The sequence below is a fragment of the Rhinatrema bivittatum genome, chromosome 1 (genome assembly GCF_901001135.1).
Source record: "Rhinatrema bivittatum chromosome 1, aRhiBiv1.1, whole genome shotgun sequence".
Lineage (NCBI taxonomy): Eukaryota > Metazoa > Chordata > Amphibia > Gymnophiona > Rhinatrematidae > Rhinatrema > Rhinatrema bivittatum.
In genome coordinates, this window is record NC_042615.1 from 838,064,295 (window position 1) to 838,085,552 (window position 21,258).

The following is a 21,258-nucleotide window of genomic DNA, read 5'->3' on the forward strand; positions in this document are numbered from 1 at the left end:
TTTGTTCTATGTCCTGGTCTCTCGCCAGATCCTATGTCCTTGTCCTCAGATGTCTTCGTTGTCCGACCTTCCTGATGTCTTCACCTTCAGATCTTCCTGAGTTCTTCGCTTTCTGATGACCTGTCTCTCCTGAAGTCTGTCTTCCAGTTGTTGTTCTGCCTCTCTGTGCCTACTCAATGCTCTTGGTTGAGTAACCTGGGGGTCCGATGTCCAGATGTCTCGTTCTCCAGTTCTCTCGACACCTCCTTGATGCTCTTGACTAAGTGTCCAGGGGTTGAATTCCAGATGTCCTGATGTTCCCGACATCTTCATGTCAAGATGTCCTCGTCTTCAGATTCCTTTGACATCCTCATCTTCAGATCTTTCGCCTTCAAGCGTTCATACCTTTTGGCTCCCTCATCAGGGAGGCCTTTTTCTCAGATGTTCTGTTTTCTTCTTTTCTCTCTTCTGTTCTTCAGTACGACCTTCTGGTGAGTCTTCCACATTAGGTCTGAAGCTTTCGCTTCTTCAGGATGGTGTACGTCGATCACGCTGGGTGTCCGAAGTTCTTCTCAGGTCGGTTGCTGCTACGAGTCTTGGCCAGATTCCTTCATACTGAATTTTAACTACTGAAGTATTTTCATTCATCAACTGTCTTCATCAGTGTTCCTGATGTTCTTCTCTTCAGCCTTGCCTCAGCCTTGTCAAGTACCTTAGTCTGATCCTGTGTCTTCCAGTATCGTCGCCTGTCCTTGAACTCTGTCCGTCCTGACGCATTTGCCATTCCCATACGGCAGGTCCAAAAGGGCTATCGAGTGGCTGGAGGGCTACCCCAGAGACCAGCATTGCGTTGTTGGGTCTCTTCTGATGTCTCAGGTTCAGCGGAGGTCAGAGTTCTTGATCTTCAGTCTGGTTCACCTGTGCTTGGACACGTTTCACCTGTCTCGGTGCTTCCACGGAGCTCTCCGCAGTCATGCCATGGTCCAACGACACACAACTCTCCCCGGAATCGGGACCGCTCCCTAGCGCTCTCGCAACAGGGTCATGCATCCACTCTGTAACTAGCACACCACATCATCACATAGTGCATGGCTCTACACCCTCTTGGTAATATAGTATAGCATGTTATCTCACTATGCAGGGTCATACATCCACTCTCTAACTAGCTCACCAGATCATGAAATAGGTCATGGTGATACACCCTCTCGGTAATATCGCATAGCATGTTATCTCATGGACATGGTCATGCATCCACTCTGTAACATAGCACACCTCATCACATAGTACATGGTTGTACACCTTCTCTGTAATTCAGCACAGCATGTCACACACAGTAAATGGCTATACAAACAGCCCCAATATCATACAGCTCCTGAAAGGTAGATTCTGCAGAAAGAGTTGGAAAATTTGATGGCAAGGTTTCTGAAATTTTACAGAAAATCTGTGGCATATTTGCATGCATATGTAAAAAGTGACCTCCAGACTTTACATGTGCAGTAACAAAATGATCCTCTCTATGTGTACAGGAAGTAAGGCGTGTGCACACATAGAGATGTAGACTGCATAATGGGCAGATACGGATGGTACAGAAACATTATCAGGAGGCAGATGCTGCAGACAGGGGGACCCTGTAAAATGAGGAGGGGGCAGGTTGCAAATGCTGCTGCTAATGGGGCGGTTGAAAGTAAGGCAGGTCTTACCTTCCCAGCATAGTGCACAATGGTGAATGCTGGGGCCCTGCTTCGGCAGATCTCATAGTTTTTATGGCTCTTGAAGTTGCTGTTCAGCTTCTCCACAAAACTTGTATCAGTTGCCTGCAAAGCAACATGAAAACTGTGAGAATCAACCTCTCCTCTGGGGTGAATTCAGACCAGTATTCTCTGAGTATCAAAGAAAATGAAAGACAGACAGCAAAGCATCATGGATATTCTTCTATTTGTGCTGAGACAGAAATGCAGGCCCTGCAGGAGGAATGCACAGGTTGTAAATCCTATCCTGGCATGGGCGCCAGTCTGTCTGCTGTTAACTCTGCTGAAACAAAGGGCTGTGCTTAACCCTCATCCATATGCACTGACTGTGTATGCATGATGCAGACTGACTTTCGACCGGGTCCTTACCTTTTCTGCCCTGGAGTCCCGCGACAGGGTCCGGCGTTTCTCAGGCCTTCTTGGCCCTCTCCGTGGCAGCGTCTCCACAAGGGAGATGCCGCCGAGCTCCGCTTCAGAAGCGGAATCAGGAGCACAGGACCAAGGATAGCAACAGTCACACCTTAGAATGAACTCTGTTGCAAGGCAACGTCTTAAGTCAGACTCCGGGTTTAAATATCCTGCCTTAATCTGACGTCATCTATCTCGGGGGCCGGCCTCGGTTTCACGCCACTGCACCTCCATCCACCTTCCCCTTGCGTGCGCGCATATATAAGGGGTGCAGAGCTCTGAAGCGGAGCTCGGCGGCATCTCCCTTGTGGAGACGCTGCCGCGGAGAGGGCCAAGAAGGCCTGAGAAATGCCGGACCCTGTCACGGGACTCCAGGGCAGAAGAAGGTAAGGACCCGGTCGAAAGTCCAGCGTCCGGGACCGCAATAATTAATGCTACCATGGCTCTTACATCCCCCTCGTACACCTACAGCCAGAGAGATCAGGAAGCAGCACTCCCGGGGCTCTCGCCTACAGCATGCTCCATCGTTGACATCACCAGAGAGAGCACGAGCCAGTTACCCCAGCATCCAGGTAAATGTAATCTCTCTTCTCCTCACAGCAGTCCTAGTGTTATTGGATTTCTCCACAGATCACAATCTCATGCAATGAGGAGCAGCAGAGGCTCCCAACCCAGTTCATCTCCTTTCTATCGGGCAGGCAACAACTGCTACAATTCACTGATGCCACATTGGCGACCTGGATCTGTGGGGTGCCTCAGTAGTGCTCTACAACATACACCCAAACCACTGGCACAGCTCTTTCAAGCCTGTGACACAAAGGTTTGCATGTGCAGAGGACGGACCCAGACCCATCAATAGTTCTACTTAAGATAAAACACATGGACAATAAACTACAAACTCCACCTGAACTCCAGCAAAACGGAGAACGCAAAGAAATCCCTGAGCTGTGTAATCTCGCGATTACAGACACTCACAGCTACAGTGAGAATACACGCGGACACTGGTTCTGGGCCTGGCCAACTCGGAACCGGTTAATGTAACTTACAAATGTGCAGGGCCGCCAAGAACCGACCCTGGCTGGCAGAAAGGTAAGGTTATAGGATTACAGACCTCGGACACAATCTGCTGGTCCCTTACTACAGTATAAAAGATTGATTAAGAAGACGGTGCGAGGAACCCACTGTGCCCCTGCACCTGGCAGCTTTATGTAAGAATGTGCTACACGTATTATTTATTTATTTATTTATTTAAAATCTTTTCTATACCATCATTAGGTTATATACCATCACAAAGGTTTACATATAGGCACATAAATTAAGATCGGTAAATGTGTACGGTAGTACATTCTACTGAGTGCCAATAAAGTACAGTTACATCATGTCGTAATCAATCTTATTTGTTGAGTGAGGTAAATCTTGACCATATATACATGTAAGTTACTTATTTACAGGTATAATTCTCATGCTCTGTTTAATTCTATTAAGCTGGCCGTTGTACTAGCAAATTAGTACAACGCACATGTTGAGAGCAGTGCTGTGTGCTGGTGATCTTCTGCCTGAACCTGCATACTTTCTAATCTCCATTCTCTTTGTAAAAAGCTTGTTTAAATAGCCAGGTTTTTAAACTTTTCTTAAAGGTTTTGAGGTCTCTTTGTAATCTGATCTCAAGGGGCATTGTGTTCCACAGTGTAGGGCCTCTAAGGATAATGCTCTTTCTCTAACTTGGGTTAGTTTCGATGTCCTGACTGAAGGAATGGTTAGGAGTGCTTTATTAGCTGATCTCAGGTTTCTGTGTGGGACGTGTACCCTTAGTACTGTGTTCAGCCAGTCTGCCTTTTCGTCGTGTATTAATTTATGTATTGTACATAGGGTTTTGTATTGTATTCTGTGTTCTATTGGTAACCAGTGTAACTCTGCTAGAGTTTCAGTGATGTCGTCCCTCCTTCTTTTACCAGTCAATATTCTTGCTGCAGTGTTTTGTAGTATTTGAAGTGGTCTTAACGTTGTATGTGGGAGTCCTAGTAAGAGGGCATTACAGTAGTCAGTGCTAGAGAATATTAGTGCCTGAAGCACTGTTCGAAAATTTGCAGGTGTTAGTAAGGGCTTTAGTTTTCTGAGAAACAATGAGTTTTGCGTAACCTTCTTTTAGTTTTAGTGATATGTGCTGTTTTAGACTGAGTTCTGTGTCCATTATTATTCCGAGGTTCTGTACCTTTTTGGCTAGTTCTATTTTCTGGTTGTTTTTTAGTATAACTGGCGTTTGGATGACCTCGATATTTTTTCGTTCTAAGTGTAGAAATTCTGTTTTTTCAATGTTAATAACTAGTTCCATTTGGTTTAATAGCTGTTTGATAATATCTAGGTACATATTAGCTAGGTTTAATGTTTTCTCAATTGTGTCATCAATTGGTAGAATTAGCTGAATGTCGCTGCATATATGTAGTGTGTGATTCCCAGTCCTGCTAGTAGATGGCATAGGGGCAGCATGTATATGTTAAAGAGAGTTGCGGACAAGGCTGATCCTTGCGGTACTCCTGTTTTAAGCTTAAATTTGTCTGATAGTACGTCTTTTATCTGAACTTGAAAGAATCTATTGTTTAGATATGAACTGAACAAGTTTATTGTTTTGTTGTGTAGACCTATTTCTTCTAGTCTTTTTAATAGTATTTTGTGATTTACTGTATCGAAGGCTGATAAGTCTAGCATTAAAAGGATGTAATGTTTTCCGCTGTCGAATCATTTTAGAATATTGTCTGTTAGTGAGAGCAGCAATGTCTCTGTGCTATAGTGTTTGCGAAAGCCATGCTGCAACAGATACAGTATATTGTGATTGTCTAAGTATTCAGCTAGTTATTTCTGTATGGTATTTTCTATTAATTTAGCTATTAAGGGGAGATTTGAGACCGGGCGATAGTTGCTCAGGATAAGGGGATCACTGTTTTTTTTCTTTATAATTGGTTTTATAATTGCTCCTTTCAATATATCTGGCATTGTTCCTTCTTCCAAGGATAGGTTTACGATCTTAGCTAATATTGGGGAGACAATGTTGGCTGCTTTTTTTATGTCGAAGGTTAGTAGTGAGTCAATTATATGAGGCGCAGGGTTTAAGTTTTTTAGTATGGATTCTACTTCCAGATCTGATCTGATATTTCATTAAATGAAGACCATTGTGTTACGTCTCTTTTTTGCATGGTGGTGTTTGGAATTTTGGTTTTGAAGCTTGTAATTTTGTCACTGAAGAATTTTGCTATTTCGTTGCATCTTTGTTCCGATAGGTTATGAGGTGCTTCTGCTTTGTCATTGGTGAGATTTGATACTATGGTGAATAAGGTTCTTGGATTATTAGTAAACTTTTCTATTTTACTGCTGTAGTATTTTTTCTTTGCGTCAAAGTTTAATTGTTTGTAAAATGCTAGGTGTTTTCTAAATTTAGTTCGTTTTTCCAGTTGTTTTGTACTTTCTCCATTCCCTTTCTTTTTTCCTGAGATTTCTCTTTGCATTTTTTATCTTTTCGTTGTGCCAAGGATTATTTTGTTTTGTTTCTTTGCTATGTACTAATTTGTTGGGGTTTAATTCATCTGCTATTATTATTACCTATACACTCTATGCATCATTTATTATTGCATTATTATCATGACCGAAGCATATAAAGAAACCAACTGCCTGGGACCATGTGCTTCTTCTCCCTAAATGGTGAGTGTGGTGTGATTGCAGACCCACATGTCCACTAAGAAGGGCCCTTTCACATCTGAGAAACCACGAGAACCCATAATAAGGATCCTGATAAAAACACAGGTCAAACCCCTCAGGACGATGCTGGACGTGGAATTCACCAGACTGCCGCACATCCAAGGAAAAGTCTAAGACTCGTGCAGGACGTGGAATTCTTTTAATCAGGCACATACATACTAAAAATTAACTATGTTCCCTATCTTTTAATCAGGCACATACATACTAAAAACTACCTACCTTTCCTTTCTTTTATTCAGGCACATACATACTAAAAATCAACTATGTTCCCTATCTTTTAATCAGGCACAAGCACTAAAAACTACCTACCTTTCCTTTCTTTTATTCAGGCACATACATACTAAAGAGTAACTATGTTCCCTATCTTTTAATCAGGCACAAGCACTAAAAACTACCTACCTTTCCTTTCAATCAGGCACATACATACTAAAAATTAACTATGTTCCCTATCTTTTAATCAGGCACAAGCACTAAAAACTACCTACCTTTCCTTTCTTTTATTCAGGCACATACATACTAAAGAGTAACTATGTTCCCTATCTTTTAATCAGGCACAAGCACTAAAAACTACCTACCTTTCCTTTCTTTTAATCAGGCACATACATACTAAAAATTAACTATGTTCCCTATCTTTTAATCAGGCACAAGCACTAAAAACTACCTACCTTTCCTTTCAATCAGGCACATACATACTAAAAATTAACTATGTTCCCTATCTTTTAATCAGGCACAAGCACTAAAAACTACCTACCTTTCCTTTCTTTTATTCAGGCACATACATACTAAAAATGAACTATGTTCCCTATCTTTTAATCAGGCGCACACACTAAAAACTACCTACCTTTCCTTTCTTTTAATCAGGCACATACATACTAAAGATTAACTATGTTCCCTATCTTTTAATCAGGCGCACGCACTAAAACCTACCTACCTTTCCTTTCTTTTAATCAGGCACATACATACTAAAGAGTAACTATGTTCCCTATCTTTTAATCAGGCGCACGCACTAAAAACTACCTACCTTTCCTTTCTTTTAATCAGGCACATACATACTAAAAATTAACTATGTTCCCTATCTTTTAATCAGACGCACACACTAAAAACTACCTACCTTTCCTTTCTTTTAATCAGGGACATACATACTAAAAAATTAACTATGTTCCCTGTCTTTTAATCAGACGCACACACTAAAAACTTCCTACCTTTCCTTTCTTAGTAATAGAAGTTACAAAGTTAAAATAAATAATAAAGAATCTCCTTCAACAAGGTCCTCACTCAGAGTACCCCAAGGATCATCGTTATCACCCACTCTCTTTAATATATACCTCCTCCCACTCTGTCAGCTTCTAACAGACCTTAACCTTATTCATTTTCTGTATGCAGATGACGTGCAGATTTTGATTCCGATAACAGAATCCATCGCAAAATCACTCTCGCTCTGGAACAACTGCCTAAATCGGATCACCAGCCTGCTTAACAGCCTCAACTTGGTCCTTAACGCATCCAAGACCGAACTCCTCCTCATCTCCTCTAACCAAGACAACCCACTCCCACAGACCATCCTTAACACCCAGCTCAGCATACCCACGTACGAGATCTCGGGGTGTTACTAGACAACTGCTTAAACCTCAAGAAAATGATCAACACCACAACCAAAGATTGTTTCTACAGGCTTCAAGTCCTAAAAAGACTCAAACCCCTACTTTTTTTCCACGACTTCAGAACAGTCCTGCAAGCCTTGATATTTGCTAAAATCGACTACTGCAGTGCACTCCTCTTGGGACTCCCCAGCTCTACCACCAAGCCGCTACAGTTGATACAGAACGCTGCCGCAAGAATCTTGACTAACACCAACCGGGGAGAACACATATCTCCCATCCTACGTAACCTACACTGGCTCCCAGTGAAGTACAGAATCCTCCACAAATCACTCACTTTAATCCACAAAGTCATCTACAATCACTTGCATCTGGACCTCGAATTCCCCCTCAATCTCCACCTCACCAACAGACCGACTAGAGAAATATATAAAGGAACCCTACAGACCCCACCTACAAAAGCCACACGCCTCATCTCAACTAAAGACCGTTCCTTTTCAACAGCAGGCCCAACTATCTGGAACAACATCCCAGCTGACCTCAGAATGGAACCCTGCCTACCAACATTCAAGAAAAAACTTAAGACCTGGCTTTTCCGCCAAGCCTTCTCAGATACCCATGACACACAATAGTCGACAGAACTTTCTTTAGGAGCAATGGATTTCCATTTTTACCCCTAAGCCCAGAATAAGAGCCTCATGACCGCTCTGTTTATACTAATAATTTCTCCGCTATCTCTAGCCTTTTCTTCCTTCCAGCAGTCTATGCCTCCAAGTTTAATTTCCCTGTTAAATGTAACTTTGCTTTTTCATGTTCAACCTTTTGTTTTTGGTTACTGTTCTTGGTTCAGTTCCCCTATTCGATGTGAACCGACCTGATATGGTCTCTACTATGAAGGTCGGTATAGAAAAGTGTTAAATAAATAAATAAATAAATAAATTCTTTTAATCAGGCACATACATACTAAAAATTAACTATGTTCCCTATCTTTTAATCAGACGCACGCACTAAAAACTACCTACCTTTCCTGTCTTTTAATCAGGCACATACATACTAAAGAGTAACTATGTTCCCTATCTTTTAATCAGGCGCACGCACTAAAAACTACCTACCTTTCCTTTCTTTTAATCAGGCACATACATACTAAAAATTAACTATGTTCCCTATCTTTTAATCAGACGCACACACTAAAAACTACCTTTCCTTTCTTTTAATCAGGGACATACATACTAAAAAATTAACTATGTTCCCTGTCTTTTAATCAGACGCACACACTAAAAACTTCCTACCTTTCCTTTCTTTTAATCAGGCACATACATACTAAAAATTAACTATGTTCCCTATCTTTTAATCAGACGCACGCACTAAAAACTACCTACCTTTCCTTTCTTTTAATCAGGCACATACATACTAAAGAGTAACTATGTTCCCTATCTTTTAATCAGGTGCACGCACTAAAAACTACCTACCTTTCCTTTCTTTCAGCTAAGTAGAGTATTTATTTACAACTTTTTTATACCGGTATTCGTAGGTACATCATATCGGTATAAAATGAAATGAAAACAGAAAAAATAAAGTTGTGCACAATTCTTAGGAGCTTGTAGATTCCAAGTCTTTAGGAAATTATATTTCGGGCTTTGCAATCTGCTAAAATTTGAGTATCAAGTTGGGTTTCCTTTCTTTCCAGCTTCTTGAATGAAAGGATCTAGGAAGGAAAGATTTGTACTTTGAGAGGTTTTAGAGCGCGCATTATCAGTGCAGGGGGCTTCAGAGGGTGTCAAATGATGGATTAGCATCAATTATCAGAAGCAAGGTCACTGGAGTGCTTTAACTGTGCTATACAAAACACAATCCTTATCATTAAAAAATTAACAGAATCCCAGGCCTCCATCCACTCCCACTTCCTGAAGAAAGGAAGAAGACACCATCATAGTACTGTGTCCCCTCTACCTACCTGTGGGAAAGCGCTCTGCTCATCCAAAAGGGATAAAATTCCCATTGGCTTTGCCAGGAACAAGTCCTGTAGTGAACAGAAAAAAAACAGACAAATCATCAGTCAATAAAATCATAGCAAACACGTTTCTGCTGGATAATGGGGGTTAGATGTGAAGTGTCCTCTGTTGATTCTTGTCCTGGGCGTGACAGGGCTGTTCGTCATCACTGACCTGGGTAATCCAGCCAGGGGCAAGTTACCAGGTTAAAGTTAGCTGGTTGACTTGAGCAGATACAAATCTCTCATTGAATGTACAATTACTGTACATCTGGCTGCTGCTCTTCCACTAATGTTTTCTTTTGCTTTGGGTTATCCAGCTAAATTGGGGCAGCATGTTTTCCAAGCAGAGTTAGCCAGATAACTTTATCTAGCAGATAATTTAAACCATTTACCAACTAATGACTTGCCCTGTCAACATTTTCCCATTCACTGGGGCAGGAACTTTTAAACTCTGAGTTTGTCCAGCTAGCTCCGGAAGATCGCCTGACCTGAGAGACTCCTATCCAGTTTTGGCGAGTTCCATTCTGTCCGATATTTATTTATGGGGTATTTATCTCTTGCCGTTTCATTGTAGCTCATGGCGAGTTACATTCAGGTACTGCAGATATTTCCCTGTCCCCAGGGGGCTCGTAATCTAAGTTTGTACCATGACTTGTCCAAGGTCTCAAGGAATGGCTCAGCCCCCACAAGATAGCTCGCAACCCTCTGATCTCAAAGGCAACCAATCCCTTTCAGTTCCCAAATTAACCTGCAGTGACGCTGTCAAGTCTAGTGTGAGGCATTCCCTTCATTTCAAAGAGAGATCGTCCCCAAGACACTCCCACCAATTCCCGAGGAAACAAACTCCTTCCAGACAGCTCTCGGCAGGGCCGGCGGAACCACTAGGCGAACTAGGCGATCGCCTAGGGCGCTGAGCATTAGGGGGCGCCGAGCCGCTGATGGCCAATGGCCGCCGGTGGACGTCATCCCAATGGCGGCTGAGCGGTGAACTACTACTATGCTGTGTGCCGGATACACACAGCAAGAAGATCGGCAGGACCGCGGTACAGTCGCGTCTAAGCATGCTGGTGCTCCTCCTCCTTCCTGCCCGCGCGGCTCCGGCAACATTTTTCTTCCGGGGCCGCGCGGGCAGGAAGGAGGAGAAGTTCCTGCATTGGCTGGTGCTCCTCCTCCTTCCTGCCCGCGCGGCCCCGGAAGAAAAATGTTGCCGGAGCCGCGCGGGCAGGAAGGAGGAGGAGCACCAGCCAATGCAGGAGCTTCTCCTCCTTCCTGCCCGCGCGGCCCCGGAAGAAAAATGTTGCCGGAGCCGCGCGGGCAGGAAAGAGGAGGAGCATCAGCCGCGTGCAGAAGAGGATCAGCGCGGCTCGACAAGACCGGGGCGCTGCAGAGCCCATCCTGCAGTGGCCCGTGAAGAGGAGGCCCAGAGGTGAGAGAGAGACTGAGGGTTTGTACAGTGTGTATGTATGAGATGAGTTGAGAGACTGTGTGTGTGGGAGTGAAGACCTGAATGTTTGCAGAGACAGCATGGGAGAGCCTCTGTGTGTGTGTGAGACAGCATGTGACAGTGAGAGCCTGTGCTTGAGCAAGACAGCATGTAGGAGTGAGAGAGAGCGCCCTGCCTGTGTGTGTGTGTGTGAGTCAGCATGTGACAGTGAGAGCCTGTGTGTAGGAATGATTGTATGAGAGAGAGCATGTGATAGTGAGAGCCTGTGCTTGAGCAAGACAGCATGTGGGAGTGAGAGTTAGACAGCATGTGCAAGAGAGAGACTGTGTATAAATGATTGTATGAGGGACAGCATGTGAGAATGAGTGCCTGTGTATGTGAGAGAGAGAAAGCATGTGAGAATGAGAACCTGACTGTGTGTTTGAGGGAAGCAGACAGATGGAGAGAAAAGAAATATGTTATAAAAGGAATTGGCAAAAAAATAAGAAAGGGAAGGTGGAAAAAAAAAAAGCCTGTGACCAACCGATTAGAAAACTAAGATCAGACAGCAAATGTAAAATGAAATAAATTACTTTTTACTGATTGGAACATGTAATCTTTGGGAATGTGCAAGAGTAGCACTTTCTCTATGCGGATCTCACAATGTACGAGATCAGCATAGAGGAACTGGAAGCCCATGGGGCCTGCACAGAGGAGGCAGCAGAATGGGCTTCAGTGCCAATAGCAGCAATCAGCACCTCCGCAATAGCCATAGAGCAGCAGTGACAGTGGCAGCAGAAGAATGAGAGAGGCTCTGAGGTTGCTGGCAAAAGAAAGAGAGGGGGTCTCTGCTTTTATTGTGTGCATGTGTATGAATGGGAGTCTGCCTGGCGGTGTATGTGTGTGAATGCATGGGTGCCTGCCTGAGGGTGTGTCTGTGAATGTATGGGTGTCTTCCTGGGGTTTGTATGTGTGAGAATAGGTGCCTGCCTGTTTGTGGTGTATGTGTGTGTGTGAGAATAAATTGGTGCCTGCCTGGGGGTCTGTGTGTGTGAGACTGAATGTGTGCATGCCTGGGGGATGGGGAGGGAGTGGTGTGAAAATGAATGGGAGCCTGCCTGGGGTTCAGTGTGAGAATGACTAGGAGCTTGCCTGTGTGTGTGTGTGTCTGTGTGAGAACGAGTGGGAGCTTGCCTGGGAGTGTGTGTTTGTGTGTATGTGAGGGAGCCAGTGAGAGCATGAGTGTGTATGAGAAAATCCAGGGGAGTAAGAGTTTGTGTGGGGGTGTGTGTGGAGGGGGAGAGAGTGCCTGAGTGTGTCAGTGTCTGTGAGAGCGAGAGGTTATGGTTGGGTATAAGAGCATGAATGTGTATGTATGTGACAGTGTATGTGTGAGAGAGAATGGACATGTGAGTATGTGTGAGAGAGAGAGGATAACCTCCTAATTCTCGACAATATCAGGGTGACTGGAAATCAAGAGCTCCCATGTATGGACAGCAGGGGCTTTTTAAAATCCTTATTAGTTTTAATTATTGTGTGTTATTTGATATATGTACTGTTTTGGAATATTTTATTGATGTTTGGGAAATTGTAAAAAATATATGTGATTTTAATTAATAGAAATTCTATTTATCAGTAGTTTTAAAATATTTTATTAGTATGGTTTTACTATTATAACTGATGCTTTGTTTCTTGATTTTATTTGTTTTATGAGGAATGGTTGTTCTGTTTTTCCATTGCTAATACACAGAGTCTGGCTTCTTGGGGTTTCCATTTCAGTTTTTTCTAATTTGTGCTCCTTTATTTTGTATTCTGTATTTGGTGAGGGTCTGTCTCTGCTCTGTGTGTGACCATGATGAGAGATTCTGCTATCATATAGTGTCTGTATAGAGATCTATAGCAATCGGGTTTGTTTTGTTTCCTCAGTAGGTGGTGTATTGGTATTCTAGGACCCAGTGTAATATTTACCCTTGCTTATTCACAGGTAGGGTTATTGTTGTTTGAGTCCTTGGTGTTATTACTGTTATGTTATGATGGGATTGCAGTATAGATTTTGGGTGGCTTTTTTGCGGTGCTTTGTGTTAGTTCACAATGTGTCTGGCAGTGGAAGGTGTTTGTGCTGCTGTTACTGTGAGGTGACACCAGAATTTGAAAATATCTTTTAGTATGATGAGCTGTAAGGGAAACATCCAAGCTCCATTGTTTGGGGGAATTTCAGTGGATGCAGAGAGTTACAGAACTGGAGGTGCAGGATTTATATTGACATTCTGTCCCTTCCTATATATTCCAGACTTCACTCTCATAATCCGTATAGAATTAGTTGAATGAGGCTATCAAATAATTTTATAATAGTTTTACTAGAAGTGTGAAACTGGCCAGCTTTTTAAAATAATGCAGAGGGCCCTTTGGACTTTTTTTAACAACACTTTTTTTTATAACCAATTTTAAAGCAGGATCCATGCTATAGAGGTGGGTGAGATGAAGAAATGTCATTTTGGCTCCCCCCCCCCACCCAAAACAAATTCTTCTGTCTAGAGATGCCACTGATTTTCTGTGGCACACACATGCATTGGCCCCTGGGCGCCGGAGACCCTTGGTGCGCCACTGGGTGCGAGCCATATGGGGCCGCAAGTGGTGGCAAAGAGGAGTGGAGATTTGGCGGGCCGCAAGCAGTGCCCAATCTGCTCGCGACCCAGAAAACCCCAGTCAGCGGGCGTGATTGAGAATGAGGTAGGAGTCGGGGCCGAGACCGGGGGGGGGGGAGGGGGGGGCGCAAGGAAGAAGGCTCGCCTAGGGCACCAAATCCCCTTGCACCGGCCCTGGCTCTCGGCTCCAAAGACGACAACTCACGGGCAAGACCTTCCATGTTCCAGACTGATCCCGGCTTCCTTACCAGGATGGATTTGTTGTTGTTGAAGGCGATGGTGTCCCAGGAGATCGCTTCCTGCTCATACGCCTGCTGCTCCATCAGAAAGATGTGCTGCCAGGGAAAAGAGGAATCCAGCTAGAAAAGCTCACAAATACGTTAAAACCAGCAGGACAGTTCCTATCATAGTCTCTCGGGTTTCAAGATGACTTAACCTCAAGGTCACGCTTTACTGAGTCTCTTCAGATGATTTTTGGGGGGCCTAAGATACATATTTCAGAATCTATTGGAAGTCCTCAGTATGTTTGAATCTTCTGAACTGAATAGTTTTAGTTTGAAATTGTTTTTAGACAAAATGAGGCCCTTGTTCCCCGAAGTTGATTAATATGTTGACGGGGGATAGTTTTCATTTCTTGTCCAAAACCGCACATTGTTCACTTAAAGAAGCAACGCTTTCTGTGTCGTAAGCAATCTGTGGTGAAACCAATGTTGGAAAAGCCTTCCCTGGACCCATCAGGATGCCAGCATTACAGACCCAGCTCTAACCTCCCAGTTTTGGCTATTCACATCTACCCGTTCTAGACCTCTCATGATTTTAAACACCTCTATCATATCCCCCCTCAGTCGTCTCTTCTCCAAGCTGAAAAGTCCTAACCTCTTTAGTCTTTCCTCATAGGGGAGCTGTTCCATTCCCCTTATCATTTTGGTCGCCCTTCTCTGTACCTTCTCCATCGCAATTATATCTTTTTTGAGATGCGGCGACCAGAAGTGTACACAGTATTCAAGGTGCGGTCTCACCATAGAGCGATACAGAGGCATTATGACATTTTCCGTTTTATTCACCATTCCCTTTCTAATAATTCCCAACATTCTGTTTGCTTTTTTGACTAACTTGTTACTGTTTAGGTGTCTAATTTTTGGAGTCTACTGGCAGACTGACTATTTCTCAGTCTAGTTTTCGGCCGGGTGATAGTACAGAAACACTTCTACTGCTTCTGCCCCCCCCCCCCCCCCCCCCCCCGTCTTCGCCAGGAACAATGCCCTAAGAAATTTAAGCAGAACCTTAAGACCTGGCTTTTCAAGCATTTACATGAACTTCTATTGCTTAATCCCCCTTTCACCTTTTCTACTCTCCCCCCCCCCAGCCCTTGCCCCCCCCCCCACCTTCCCCCCGTCCACTCATTCTTCCTTTCCATTAGCCTTTGCCCCCCATTCCTTCTCCCTGCTGCTCCCCCTTCCCCTTTTCTCACCTCCCTTCACAACCTTGCTCCCTGTAATTGTAAATATATTTCAGTGTCGCCTCCCGCCTGTGTACATATTTTCTGCACCTATAATTTTATCTACTTTTCTGCATCCCATAGTTCCCCCCTTTTTTGATTACTCCATCATGTATTTTAATTCAATGTAAAGCCTGTTGCTGCATTACTTTATCTGTAAACCGATAAAATGTTCAAAACGATTGTCGGTATATTAAAAAATTAAATAAATAAATAAATAAATATTGTCCGTGACTGACAATGTTAAGAGTTTGTTGGGTGCAGGGGATTCTACTTTTTAGGTTTGGTTAGATTTGATGATCATCGGATATTGATGGCTAGGTCTTTGTGCCTGGATATCTTCCTTTCTGAAGGACGTAGTACCGGGGAACTCTCAGTCCATGCCTCAGATGATGAGCTTCTTGCTTCTCTCCCCTGCTATTTAATATTTTTATGAGGCCTCTTGCAGAAAGGTTTCGGGACCTGGATATCATTGGTCATTTATGTGCTGACCAGATCCAGTTTCTGAACCCAATTAGAGGTGAGATTACATTTTAAATTTAAATTTGTGTTTAGCAGATTGGCTTCTTGGTTGGAGTTTAATAAAAGTAAAACAGAGGTTTTAATTCTTTTTTGATGATTTTGGCTCTGATTGGCCCTCCATTATTGGCGGGTAATCCTATTGTAATGTCATTGAACGTGAGATTTATTTATTTATTTATTTATTTATTTAAGAGCTTTTATATACCGATGTTCATGTACTGGTACATATCACGTCGGTTTACATAGAACCAAAGTTGGAAATTATATCGAACAAGAGGGTACAAATAACAGGTCAAACATCGTGAGAAATAGATAACGCTGAGGACGACTTAGAATTTAAAATTTAAAATTATTACAAATAACAAATAAATAAATAACAATCAACAAAGTCAGAATTACAACCGACTTAATAAGCATGGGTGCAGATTGAAGTAAAGTAGAGCTAAACAGGAGATGTTTGAGGTTCTTTGGGACTCTAGCTTCTCTATGGAGGCGTATATTGGGTCATTGGTGCAAAGGACGCATTTTCAATTTACAATGGATTTTGGATTTAAAAGCTTGAAAATCTGTTGCATGTGCCTTAGTTAACTCCATGCTTGACTACTGTAATATTATTTTGGTGGCAGCATGATCAGTTCTTGGGAAAATTAGATTTGATCAAGTATCCCCACTAAAGCAATCTCTCTGCCTCACTGGAGGAGGGGCGAAATTTAAGCTGTGGACTGTGGTTTTTCAAAAAATGCAGAGTAACAGCCTTGGATATCTTTGGAAGAAATTGACAGGCCGATGCAATAATCTGAGCATTAAGAAACTGTGTGCTGGTTTTCACATTAAAATGCTTTTAACTACTATGCAGTAAGCTAATGCTATGCAAATGCATCAGGATCTGATATATGATTGGGTATTGATACTGTGATATATTCCATTTGCTTCATACTTACCTGGACAATGTGTGATTCACTGTATATTATGTTTTGGTTAACAAAAACATTAAATGACAAAAAAAAAAAATACATGTTGACTGTAAAATTTTCATTCGGCACAGGCCGAATGCAGATTTTAACTTGGGAAGGGGGGAGCATCCCTGATAGGCCAATACAAACTAATGCATCCAAGTTGCAGTGACCGCCACTTATTTGGATAAGTCCAGACTTATTTGTGGTTATTAATAAAGAACCTTGAGACACTCAACGCATGTCCTGATCTCTACCGATTCACAGGCTGCTGCAGAGAGGCGCATTCAGATGACTTCTTTGTTTGCTTGTTTTTATTTTTAGAGGATTTTATCTGCCAGCACAGTAGCGCTAAAAACCTAACTCCAGCTCTGACCCAAGAGTTAGCCTGCAGCCGTAAGAGACCACGTTTCTCCAGCGCTCCCCTCTGCATCAGCTTAATGCTCTCATCTGCATGGGATTTCCATGTGAGGGCTCGTAGCAGTATTCCCAATTTACAGCACACATTTTGTGAACATAAAACTCCTTGCTGCATCAGCAGTAAGGTTTACGCTCACAAAAACTGCGTTCTAGTACTGATAAAATTGTGACTTCATGCGAACACACCTCTCTGCATCAGCCTGTAAACTGCTATCAATTAAAACGTATTGAGAACGTCACAATGGCCAAGGTTCGAAAATTACAATGTAAACATCATTTAGCTTGGGCTGTTTCAGCGTCTGCTCCACACCTTTGGAATTTCCATTCCATTCTCTGAACCTCAATTCCACTCTCTGAACCTCCTTCCACTCTCTGAACCTCCTTTCCATTCTCTGAACTTCCTTCCATTCTCTGAACCTCCTTTCCATTCTCTGAACCTCCTTTCCATTCTCTGAACCTCTTTCCATTCTCTGAATCTCCTTCCATTCTCTGAATCTCCTTCCATTCTCTGAACCTCCTTCCATTCTCTGAACCTCCTTCCATTCTCTGAACCTCTTTCCATTCTCTGAATCTCAATTCCACTCTCTGAACCTCTTTCCATTCTCTGAACCTCCTTCCATTCTCTGAACCTCTTTTTGCTGTTTCCTAGAGGGGCATGTTAGAACTGATGGTTCCTTTGTGAATGCTTTTTCAGTTTATGGATTTTCAGTGGTATTTTCATACCTTTTAATGTACCTACCTCTATGTTTTATGATTATAGATATATAACGGATGTGCAATAGTTTTTCCCGAATTAAGCAATTTCAACAAAATTTCCTAATTCGGAATGGTTCGGAAGAACCAAAAAACATTTTAATTTTTTCCAAAATTTCGCAAAAAAATTCATTTTCAGGTTAATGCGCACTAACCCGAATATCAGGGCCCCCAAAAAAAAAAAAACCCCGAACCGCAGGAAAAATGAAATTCCCACAGGAGCCCCGAACCGAAGCACAACACGAAATCCTAACCCGAAGCATATAGAAAACATTTATATTTTATACTGATTGTGTAGTATACAAATGTGCTATAACTACACTATAGCACTGGAATAGGCAGGTGTAATATGTTGTAGCACTAGCTAGGAAAAGAACAGGCAGATGTATTAGACTGCGACAGTAACCAGGAACAGAACAGGCAGGTGCAATATACCGTGACAGTAACCAGGAACAGAACAGGCAGGTGTAATATAATGCTTACACTAGACTAGAACTAGGACTAGAAGAGGCAGGTGTAATATATCGTAATACTGACCAGAAATAGAACATGCACATGTAATATACTGTGACAGTAACCAGGATTAGAACAAGCAGGAGTAGTATAACATGACACCAACCAGAAATAGAACAGGTAGGTGTAATATAATGCTTACACTAACCAGGAATAGAACAGGCAGGTGTAATATAATGCTTACACTAACCAGGAATAGAACATGCAGGTGTAATATACTGTGACAGTAACCAGGATTAGAAGAGGCAGGAGTAGTATAATATGACACTAACCAGGAATAGAACATGCAGGTGTAATATAATGCTTACACTAACCAGGAATAGAAGAGGCAGGTGTAATATATTGTAATACTGACCAGGAATAGAACATGCAGATGTAATATATTGTAATACTGACCAGGAATAGAACATGCACATGTAATATACTGTGACAGTAACCAGGATTAGAACAGGCAAGAGGTAGTATAACGTGACACTAACCAGGAATAGAAGAGGCAGTTGTAATATATTGTAATACTGACCAGGAATAGAAGAGGCAGGTGTAATATATTGTAATACTGACCAGGAATAGAACATGCAGATGTAATATATTGTAATACTGACCAGGAATAGAACATGCACATGTAATATACTGTGACAGTAACCAGGATTAGAACAGGCAGGAGGTAGTATAACGTGACACTAACCAGGAATAGAAGAGACAGGTGTAATATATTGTAATACTGACCAGGAATAGAAGAGTCAGGTGTAATATATTGTAATACTGACCAGGAATAGAAGAGGCAGGTGTAAGATATTGTAATACTGACCAGGAATAGAAGAGGCAGGTGTAATATATTGTAATACTGACCTGGAATAGAACATGCAGGTGTAATATAATGCTTACACTAACTAGGAATAGAAGAGGCAGGTGTAATATATTGTAATACTGACCAGGAATAGAACATGCAGGTGTAATATATTGTAATACTGACCAGGAATAGAAGAGGCAGGTGTAATATATTGTAATACCGACCAGGAATAGAAGAGGCAGGTGTAATATATTGTAATACTGACCTGGAATAGAACATGCAGGTGTAATATATTGTAATACTGACCAGGAATAGAAGAGGCAGGTGTAATATATTGTAATACTGACCTGGAATAGAAGAGGCAGGTGTAATATATTGTAATACTGACCAGGAATAGAACATGCAGGTGTAATATATTGTAATACTGACCAGGAATAGAACTTGCAGGTGTAATATATTGTAATACTGACCAGGAATAGAACTTGCAGGTGTAATATATTGTAATACTGACCAGGAATAGAACAGGCAGGTGTAATATATTGTAATACTGACCAGGAATAGAACAGGCAGGTGTAATATATTGTAATACTGACCTGGAATAGAAGAGGCAGGTGTAATATATTGTAATACTGACCTGGAATAGAACATGCAGGTGTAATATATTGTAATACTGACCAGGAATAGAACAGGCAGGTGTAATATATTGTAATACTGACCTGGAATAGAACATGCAGGTGTAATATATTGTAATACTGACCTGGAATAGAAGAGGCAGGTGTAATATATTGTAATACTGACCAGGAATAGAACTTGCAGGTGTAATATATTGTAATACTGACCTGGAATAGAACATGCAGGTGTAATATAATGTAATACTGACCAGGAATAGAACAGGCAGGTGTAATATATTGTAATACTGACCAGGAATAGAACAGGCAGGTGTAATATATTGTAATACTGACCTGGAATAGAAGAGGCAGGTGTAATATATTGTAATACTGACCTGGAATAGAACATGCAGGTGTAATATATTGTAATACTGACCAGGAATAGAACTTGCAGGTGTAATATATTGTAATACTGACCTGGAATAGAACATGCAGGTGTAATATAATGCTTACACTAACCAGGAATAGAAGAGTCAGGTGTAATATATTGTAATACTGACCAGGAATAGAAGAGGCAGGTGTAATATATTGTAATACTGACCAGGAATAGAACATGCAGGTGTAATATATTGTAATACTGACCAGGAATAGAAGAGGCAGGTGTAATATATTGTAATACTGACCAGGAATAGAAGAGGCAGGTGTAATATATTGTAATACTGACCAGGAATAGAAGAGGCAGGTGTAATATATTGTAATACTGACCAGGAATAGAACATGCAGGTGTAGCAGGTGTAATATACTGTTACGACTGTCGCTGCCCGACGTCTCCACTCCGCCCACCTTACCTTTTTTGCGACTCCTCCCGCGGTTGATGGACGTCTGGCTGCCGCAGCCTCTGCCTGCCGTCCTCTCCGGCGTCCCCGGTCCGGCTTGGGCGCTGCATCCCGCCATGTTGTCCAGGTACCATAGGGCGCGTGCGCCACACGGCCCTGCTTCTTATTCTCTCTTTGGCGCGAACCTCAGGGGCGTCCCCTGTGATGACGTGACGCATCCCGGATACAAGAGCCTACACTGGTTGCTAGCTAATCTAGTTAGCAAGGGAACTCCTTACGGATGGGATTCACTCTCTGTCTCTCCAACGTTTGGACTTTATCTTAACGGGGTACCCGCTCCTCGGGGGCCTTTCTCATCTCTTTCAGGTGCTATCAGGAACCAGTACTCACTCCTCGAGGGCCCATGTTCCCTGACTCGCTGCCTGAACCTATCGCTTCTGCTTGGAAGAAACCACTGCCTACATCATCCATGAGTTACCAACTTTATTTCCTCAGAGCTGTTCCCTGGAACCAGGTACTCGCTCCTCGAGGGCCTGCCTGTATTCCAGCTTCTGTGTCACCTTCTGGGGAAAAACCGCTGTGTGAGTAACTTTACCAACAAGGCTCTATACCAGAACTCTGTGTATTCTCCACTGTACTCACTATCTCAGTTTTCTCCACTGTTCCAATATCCTGAGGAACCCTAAGCCCAGCCGGGCTTCATCTCTACTCTCTACTGCCACATCTGGTGGCTTCTCAACTCTGTCTAATAAAAGATATAACTCTGTGATGCGTGTCCCAAAGCTGAGCCTGACCTGTGGCCCCTCATGGGACCCCCCCGT

The 21,258-nt window shown here is 42.6% G+C and overlaps 1 protein-coding gene across 1 annotated transcript in view; it reads right to left on the bottom strand.

The window, feature by feature from the left end:
- Positions 1-21,258, bottom strand: part of LOC115079676 (myosin-IIIb-like) — a gene marked incomplete in the record, with an annotated part of 167,255 nt that overhangs the window by 15,023 nt on the left and 130,974 nt on the right. Inside the window, 3 exon segments of the mRNA XM_029583432.1 lie at positions 1,680-1,793; positions 9,438-9,503; positions 13,793-13,879. Of these exon segments, the coding sequence (XP_029439292.1) occupies positions 1,680-1,793; positions 9,438-9,503; positions 13,793-13,879 (267 nt within the window).